Below are 8,707 nucleotides of genomic sequence, written 5' to 3'. Positions count from 1 at the left end.
TGAGGTGAGAGCTTCAAGCTCCTTTCATGGTGGCTAGAGAGAAACTGAGATTTGAGTTTGTCGCAGAGAGAAAGCTACGACGGAAAAAAAATGAAATTAGGTTTGTAATATTTGAGTTTTTTCAAGGGCAAAATCGACATTTGGATATTTCGACTGAATCATCTCCATCTAACTGCTTCGTTTCGGTTCATTCAACTGAACCATCTCCATCCAACCTAATTTTCGAAAATCATTCAACTGATCCATTCGAATGAGTGATGTTTTTTTGTGTCCAAACGAACAACGCGCTCAGCTTCAGCCAAATGATTCAGTTGAACGAAGAAACGAACATGGCCTATATATGTCACCTGATTCTCCTCGTCTTGGTTTCGATTGATAGTATCTCGAATGTAAGTTTTGGTTCATTCTTTTGCCCAGGAATATTGGTTGTATACTTATCGCAGCAATGTTTGCATGTGTTGTCGTCCTTATCACTCGCATAGAATAAGGTTCTTTGTTTCCCTGTAAACAGATTATTTGGACGTCCATCTTCTATCTTATTAAAGTTATTTAAATATTATTTGAAATTAACTTTTACCTCATGTGTTATTTGCAAAATCAACTAATAAAAATCATCCCACTTTTAGACAATTACACATAATTTAAATACTATTTATTTCTTCAGTTTCATAAAAAAATGTCATTTAAAAACAATTTACGGTGATATTTATGATAATTAAATCATTTCTTAGATCAATGCATTTTACTGTTATTATTCATTTGGAAATAAATATTAATTGTATTGAAATTTTAAAACGACATTTTTTTGTAGCAAGCAAAATGTCAAAGTAACGCTTAAAAAAACAGAAAAAATATATTTAATAAATATAATAATTAGTTAGAAACATTTAAATAATTTATAAAAAGAAATTAAAAATATATATTACGAAGTGTTTTGAAGGTTAAATACTTCAAATATTTAATTTGCATAAACTAAATTTAATAGACGAATTAGCTTATTTGTATTTGTATAATATAGAAGTGCATTTGTTTAAATTAAAATTAGTTATGTTATGAATAAGTTATCTAATACAATAAAGTTGCCTTGAGTCTCTCCTCATGAATCCACGTCATCTATTAGCATAGGGCATTTGTTGACACCTGTCGTGCTCTCTTTAATAACTATCAAGTATCGAACTAAAAATCTAATATTAGGCTTTTCAAATAATCTAAACCCAGAAAAAACTAAAATTTTAAGCCCACCAACAATGTGCAGATCAGAGTTCTTCTCTGCTCTGCGTAGCCCCCCTCGAATCTGATCCCCTTCATTCTGGTGACGGAATAACTCCTATTGATGATGGGTGCAATCAATTAACCCCACTATCTGTTCTTCAATGCCGACTTCTCACCTCCCACATCAACGGATGCTACTATATCAAAGTGCTCATGAGAAATCACAAATCTTCTTCAAATTATAGTAGCCTAAAAACCCTAGAAGAGTACCATAAGAATGCAGTTGTTACACGTTTTCTGCGGTTTTGGGAGGCTAGGAATGTGAAGAAAGGACGAGAGCTCACGTCTTCCTCGATGAGAAGGTAACCATTAATCAACTTCGTTAGCTGTATTTGTTCCATATTTCTGCTTCATCTCTCGAAAGCTGGGAATTGAAAATCAACTTAATATTTTGCAGTCTACGCTGGTCCAAGGGTCAATTGGTGCTTATAGACTAAACCGGTCCTTACAAAAAAACTTATACCATAGCAAATCTAAATGTTTCTCTTACAGTTCCCTGATTTCTTGCATAACATATGCTCTGTTTTCTTTGTGTATGTAGCTATACTTAAAGGATTCTCAGTTCAGAGAAGGGGACAGAGCAGAGTATCAGTTCAGAATGACAGCTACTGTACTCGACAATGTAACTCAGTTAAGTTTCTTCGACTTCAGCTGTCATTTTCAATACATGTGCTTAAGCTGGACGGTTATGTTCGTTCTCCTCCTCGCTCTCTTCCCAACCAGTAGGGTAACAGTAAATGACTGATGCTTGGAAGTTAAAAGTGATTGAGCTTGAGCTGAAAAGTGAAAAACTGGCCAACTATCGTCTGTAGGCATTGTGGGAGAGCTGCGTGCAAGGGAACTTCTACACCTGCACCCTGTGCCCAGAATCTCTTACGGCAACCAACGTCCGCCTGTTCAGCGTTTTGTAGACCAGGTTGTGTTGTATCTGGATTCAAAATTAAAATGCTCAAATAAATCCAACTCTAACCTTCATAAGTCCACGCTGAGAAGGTGATGATCACCCGACATGCCTGGTGCTGTCAGCAAAACTAAACAGCCTACTTCTAAGCTGAACAAGAGTGGACCAGAGAACAAGACAAAAGCTGGTGACACATGTTGAATGCGAAAAATCCTGCTAATTGCCAGTTTAATGATTGCAACTTCTTTGATTATTTTGAACCAAGCGTGTGTATATAATTCATTTTGTTTCAACAATACTTCTTCTTCTTTTTCGTGAGGAAAACAAATAGTAGTATTTTATCATTAATTAACTGAGTAAGAAAAATATTTGTTTAATTCATCTAACACAAAAAATACCTTAGAATGAAAAAATTAGCAAAATCGTTTTCACAGTAATAAAAAGGTGAGGAAAACAATCATAAGTAAATAAAAAATAGTGCCACCCTTTACATCAACATTATACGTCCCCCATCATAGCCTAAATTTGCAAACATGTAATTTTGTTCAGCATGGACAACTGTATTGTTATGGATACATATGATAGAAAACACCTTCAATAAAATATCAATTATGACCCATTTATTTGACAAAACCACAGATAAAATCTAAACAATGAACATGGATTCAAATGTTAAGTACACGAACATAGTGAATCAAATGTAAAATAAATATATAGTAGCTTACGCAATAACTAACTCTGTAACTACAACCTATAGAAAAAAATAAGAGTAATAAACATTAAAACAACACGGACATACAATTTCTTTGCCAAGCATCATAATTTTTGTATAACGTTGATATTTATCTATATGGTATAATAATAGGAAAAAACTCTATCATGATTTTTATATTAAAATGAAAGTAAAAAAGACAAATATTTGCATAGTTTGGATGAACTCAGTAAAATACAAACAACCAGACAAAAATACATAAGTGTAACATGATTGTACATAACTAAAGTAAAAAAATAAAAATAAAATTAGCGTTTTCAGCATAAAGCAAAATTGAACACTGCTATCTTTCGAACCATTTTAGATACCGTATTATTAATTTAGCTAAATGCAACGAGTCTAAGATCTAATCTTCTTACATTCAACAAAAAGCGATCCCTTGAATTTATAATTCACAAATATAACCAAACAAAGGAACTACAAATAAAAATAAATATCACTGAAATAACTAACGAATATAACCAAAAATGTATATTAAAAATAACAATATAAATTTAGCAAAAAAAATATATCTCATTATTTGTTCGTTTATAATGTTATTTTCAGTCTATACTCTTTTTTAAATGCTTCATAAATTAATATATATTCATATAAAAAAATACAAATTCCCGCCCGTAGGGCGGGCCAACCTCTAGTTGTATATAAAATGATAGATTTTAGAACAAACCTTATGTAGGGTAAACCTTTAAATTTACCTCATCCTTTAGGACCAATAAAAGTAACACATAGATTATTAATTAAAAAAATATTAAATTAAATAAAAAATAGTTAAAAAAATAAAAATGCTAATTTTAACGACGCTAATACCACTAGCGAAACCCTAAACCCTAAATCTTAAATTCTAAACTCTATACCCTAAATTCTAAACCCAAATCCAAACCCCTAAACCCAAACCTTATACCCTAAACCCTAATCCTAGACCATAAACCAAAATTATATACCTTAAACCTAAAAAATAGACTATAAACCTAAACCCTATACTCTAAACCCAAGTCTTAGACCCTAAACCCAAATCTTAGACCCTAAACCCAAACCGTAAACCTTAACCCAAACCCTATAGCATCTAAGGTTGGGGTTTTGGCTTAGGGTTTACCGTTTGGGTTTTGGGTCTAGGATTTGGGTTTAGGGTATAAGTTTTGAGTTTAGGATTTACGGTTTGGGTTTAGGATTTATCGTTTGGATTTATGGTTAATTTAGGGTTTACCGTTTGGGTTTTCGGTCTAGGATTAGGGTTTAGTTATAGGTTTTGGGTTTAGGATTTACGGTTTGGGTTTAGGATTACCGTGGTTTATAGTCTTGTTTTTGGGTTTAGGGTATATAATTTGGGTTTAGAGGTTTGGATTTGGGTTTAGGGTATAGGGTTTGAGTTTAGGGTTTGCATTTGGGTTTAGAATTTAGGATATAGGGTTTAAAATTTAAGATTTAGGGTTTAGGGTTTAGCTGGAAGCGTTAGCGTCGTTAAAATTAGCGTTTTTATTTTTTGTAGCTATTTTTTATTTAATTTAATATTTTTTAATTAATAATCTATGTATCACTTTGATTGGTTTTAAAGAGTGGGGTGAATTTAAAGGTTCATCCAAGGGGTTGAACCTAAGTTATGTCCTAGATTTTAATAGATTTACATCCGATAAGTTTATCATTGAAATTTATCAAAATCTTATATCAGAATAATACACTTTTAAATTTTCTTTATTGCAAAAAGAATAATACACTGAAAAGAAAGGACAAATCTTAAAAATATCACATTTCTAAGTTTATATCACAAAAATAGTACTCAAAAACTAAAATGACCAAAATAGCATTTTATCTTTTGAAAATTTTAATTTTTTTATTTTTCAAAATTTGAAATCTTATCCCAAAACCTCATTTCTCAACTCTAAACCCTAAACCCTAAACTCTAAACCCTAAATCCTAAACCCAGCATTTAACTCTAAACCCTAAGTTTGTGACTTTTGATAAAACATTAAGTGCTATTTTTGTGACTTTTGACCTTGAGTGCTAGTTTGGGAACAAAAACTTGATTTAGTGCTATTTTTGTCTTTTTCTCGAAAAGAAATCTATTTCTAATTTAAAAAAAAAAATCAAGGAAAATATGAAAGTAAGTTATAGATGCCTAATCGTTTTAATCTATCTTTCTTTACTAACCATTTGGGAATTCGTTTGATTTGCTTCATAGTTTGCGATATCCAACCTTTATAAATTTCAAATTTGAAAAATGTCAAAACCAATCAAGAACAACTTCAAACTCGAGGCTTTTTATGTAGTAGTAAACACACAATTCACAAATGATTATGTGGAGACATCAGACAAAAATCGCGAATGTGGAATAAATCTTATACTAGTATTAAAATCAAGAAATATCTACGGAAAAAAAAGGAAAAAGAAAACATCTAAGAACCACCTATACAGTAGCAAAGACATTAAGGACAAGTTTATCGGAGGTGATTAGGAAATTTTTTAGGGGAAGAAGTCCCACAAAAACATAAAAGTCGGTAACAAAAAGCCCATATTAAGAATCGACTATTGTTGGGGTTTTGTACTGTTTGCGGATCTCGTTGACACGTGATAACCCGCAATTAGTACATTTTTTTAAAAATAAAAAAATTTTAAAAACTCATTAAAAATTTTATAGGATAAACATAATCTAATTATCCCTAATTTCTTAGAAGGTTTTTACACTAAAAGAGGTAGTCTCCTCCACAAATTTGCTAAGAGTCGGTCAAAAAAAACGTGAGTTAAAAACCAACTTTGTTCTGTTTTTTGAACTGTTCACGGGTTCTACTAACATGTAAGGGCCTACAATTAGTTTTATTTTATTTTATTTTTTTTAAATCAGCCAAAACGGAAAAAAAAAATTTTAAGGAGGCCAAAAAATGTTTAACCGATAATGATGGTCGAAGTGTGTTTTCTACTTTTCTCCCAGAAACACATCAAATTTGCCACGTGTACGTTCCAGATTCATCCTAATACACGTAACAGATCCTTCAGCAAAACTTATAACCAACAAAAAAGAAACACGTGTTGATTTCTCAGTGCTATATATACTTTACTGCCAGTGCTGAAAAAGCAACAGATAAGCACGAACAAAACAATCATCTTCCATCTTAATCCTCTGTCTTGTTTCGCAAGTGTTCCCTCTAATGGCGAAAGAGAAAAACGAGACTCCGACGGTGAAGAAGACTCCTATGGCGTCAAAAGAGAAACCAAAGAAGCTTAAAAAACCCAAAACCACCACTCATCCTCCATATTTTCAGGTAAAAGAAAAAAATATTTTTATTTTGTTTTCTTGAAAAATATATTTTTGTTTTTTTTTTTAAATTTTCTGTCTCTGTTTCTTGATGAAGATGATAAAAGAGGCTTTGATGAATCTGAAAGAGAAGAACGGGTCAAGCCCTTACGCTATAGCAAAGCAGATAGAGGAGAAATACAAACCTCTACTCCCTGAGAATTTCCGTAAAACACTTTCTCTGCAGCTTAAAAACTCTGTCGCTAAGGGTAAGCTCGTGAAGATCAGAGCCTCGTACAAGCTCTCAGAGACCACCACGAGGACAACGAGGCAGCAGCAGAAGAAGAAGATGGAGACTCGGTCGAAGAAGACTGTGAGCAAGCCAGAAATGGTGACGACGAAAAAGAAGAGGAAAGCAAAGAAGCCAAGACAGCTTAAGTCGATCAAGTCTCCAGGCTCTAAGAAGGTCTTGAGAGCTTCCGCTTCTTGATCAACAAGAAAGACAGAAGAAGAGTGTGTGTGTGTGAATATGAAGAATAAGGGTTTTCTCTCTGTAAAATAGTTGACTCTGTTTTTTTTTTTTGGTTTCGGTGCGTCTCCTTTAGGGCTTGTAAGGGTAAGGAGTCTAGGTATGTGTATAAACTACGCACTTGTCAATATAATATATGCAATAATTTGTGGTTGTATAGCCCTACGACTGTGGAGAGACAACACCTTCTTACCCTTCTCGTCTCTTAGAAATTAGTACCTACGTTCTTGTGTTACACTTTATGTTTGCGATGAATATAAATCTGATCCAGCGGAAAAACGTCTTTCTTCATTCCATTAAACACACACAAATTCGCTAGAATCTGAACCCACTGCCACATGATTAAAAGTCATACGCTCTACCAAGCGTCCATGTACTGTGCACATAGACAAACTAAACAATGAGTGCTAGGTTGTTTCTGTACAATTCTCGTCGCCTCTGCTACTCGATGTGCTGGTACGAAGCTCTCTCTAACAACTCAGTCCACGAGATAATCTCAAGGGGTTTCAATCTAAAAAAGGGATTGACTGAAGAAGCTCTCTCTATACCTGCATAATTCCCTGTCGGGAGAAGTTAAGAATACGCAAACTGGATCAGTAAAAATCGCAAGAAAGATTGTGTATTGGTTGAAATTTGATTTTTTTTTTTCTAAAACTGTTGAAAAATTCGAAGTAAACATAAAAGTAAAAAATATTAAAGTAAGGATAAAATAAACTTTCATAAAGTAAACATATAAAGTAAATATTGGGGATAAATAATTTATTAAATTATTTTTTATGCTTAAATAAAAACCAGACATTCTTCTCTTGATTAAACTTTTAGTATTTGGATTGCGTTTTTCTGCTCTCGATAAAACAAATTAAAATAAAATTTCCATTAAAATAGATTTTTTTTCTTCATATTTTAATGTTTTTAAATATCTAATTCGATCCTGACTACAATAACCTATAAAAGAAAATTTTAAACCCTAAAAGAAGGGAATCAACTATTCCACATATAGAATATAGAGACATACAATTAGAAAAATATGTTTGTGCTCTATTGATCAATAAAATATTACTTTTGGATTACAAAAAAAGTCAAACTCTCTCTGACACGCTTACCAATGCAGAATCGTTGGGTTCTTCCTGGTTGTGCTTCCGCCGTGCAACCTTCGTCTTCAACATCCGGAGATGTTCTCCTCCCCCCTCCCTTCCCCCCTGACCCGCCTGATCCTTCCTCCCCTCTTCCCCCACCTTTCCCCCCCACTTGCCTCAACTCCTCCACCCTCTCGCTCTGAGATTCGTAGATCTCGTTTATCAAACTCTCCCCTTGATACTGTTATGGCTCAAGCTTTGGATTCATCTCCAGCTCTAGCCATCTCTGAAACAACTACTCAGTTTGGCTCTTTAGCTGAGATTGCATCTACTCTTACTATTCCTGCTACAGGAAACCCTAGCTCAAACTCCCACTCCCCAAGTACTAGCTCTTCCCCTCATCAGGAACAACTTAGTCCTTCACTAGTTGAACCCACCTCCACCATTCTAAAGATTCTCCCACCAAAACACCTTCGCCTTAACCCCTCTCCCTCAAATACCTCCACCAGTAACCACGCTTCTACCTCTCAACCTTCAAAAGTTCCCCCCATAATCTCTGATCCCAAAACTCTCCCGCAAGTTCCCTCCACTACAAGAAAACATAATCTTAACGAGGGCGGTTTTCCTCGTTATTTCGTCGTAAAAGAGGCTTTACGACGAATTAGCGAGGAAACGCGTTTGCTCGTTACACGTCCGTCGTAACACATATTTCCTCGCTAATTCGTCGTAACTTAGCGAGGAATATATTTCGTCGTAAAGACGAAGTAGAACGATTCGTCGTAAAGACGTCGCTACAATTCCTCGTAAGGACGTCGCTACAATTCCTCGTAAATAACTCGAAAACAGTTCCTCGTAATCTACACGTAAATACCTTGAAAGATTTTCCTCGCAAAATACACGTAACAACCACGAAATGATTTCCTCGTAAAAT

General features: G+C 34.0%; 2 protein-coding genes across 2 annotated transcripts in view; both read left to right on the top strand.

Moving 5' to 3' along the window:
- LOC106313549 (peptide methionine sulfoxide reductase A5) overlaps positions 1–554 on the top strand; it is a 3,203-nt gene extending 2,649 nt beyond the window's left edge. Inside the window, exon 5 of the mRNA XM_013751384.1 lies at positions 336–554. The gene's annotated coding sequence lies outside the window, so the exon portion shown is untranslated. The remainder of the gene's footprint in view (positions 1–335) is intronic.
- A 5,449-nt stretch (positions 555–6,003) lies between these two features.
- Positions 6,004–6,894, top strand: LOC106313693 (histone H1). Its single transcript, XM_013751583.1, has 2 exons — positions 6,004–6,199; positions 6,290–6,894. Exons 1-2 carry the CDS (start codon positions 6,086–6,088, stop codon positions 6,659–6,661), a joined length of 486 nt encoding a protein of 161 aa, XP_013607037.1. The 5' UTR covers positions 6,004–6,085; the 3' UTR covers positions 6,662–6,894.
- The last annotated feature ends 1,813 nt before the right edge of the window (positions 6,895–8,707 follow it).

Source organism: Brassica oleracea, chromosome C9, assembly GCF_000695525.1.
Source record: "Brassica oleracea var. oleracea cultivar TO1000 chromosome C9, BOL, whole genome shotgun sequence".
Taxonomy (NCBI): Eukaryota; Viridiplantae; Streptophyta; class Magnoliopsida; order Brassicales; family Brassicaceae; genus Brassica; species Brassica oleracea.
The sequence above is the reverse complement of the archived record's forward strand: the minus strand, read 5'-3'. Positions and strand labels throughout refer to the sequence as shown.

Bases quoted from the DNA above. Each gene is read 5' to 3' on its own strand.
- LOC106313693 (XM_013751583.1), top strand. From the start codon at position 6,086: ATGGCGAAAGAGAAAAACGAGACTCCGACGGTGAAGAAGACTCCTATG. The intron at 6,200-6,289 runs GTAAAAGAAAAA...TTCTTGATGAAG, and splicing joins CTCATCCTCCATATTTTCAG to ATGATAAAAGAGGCTTTGAT.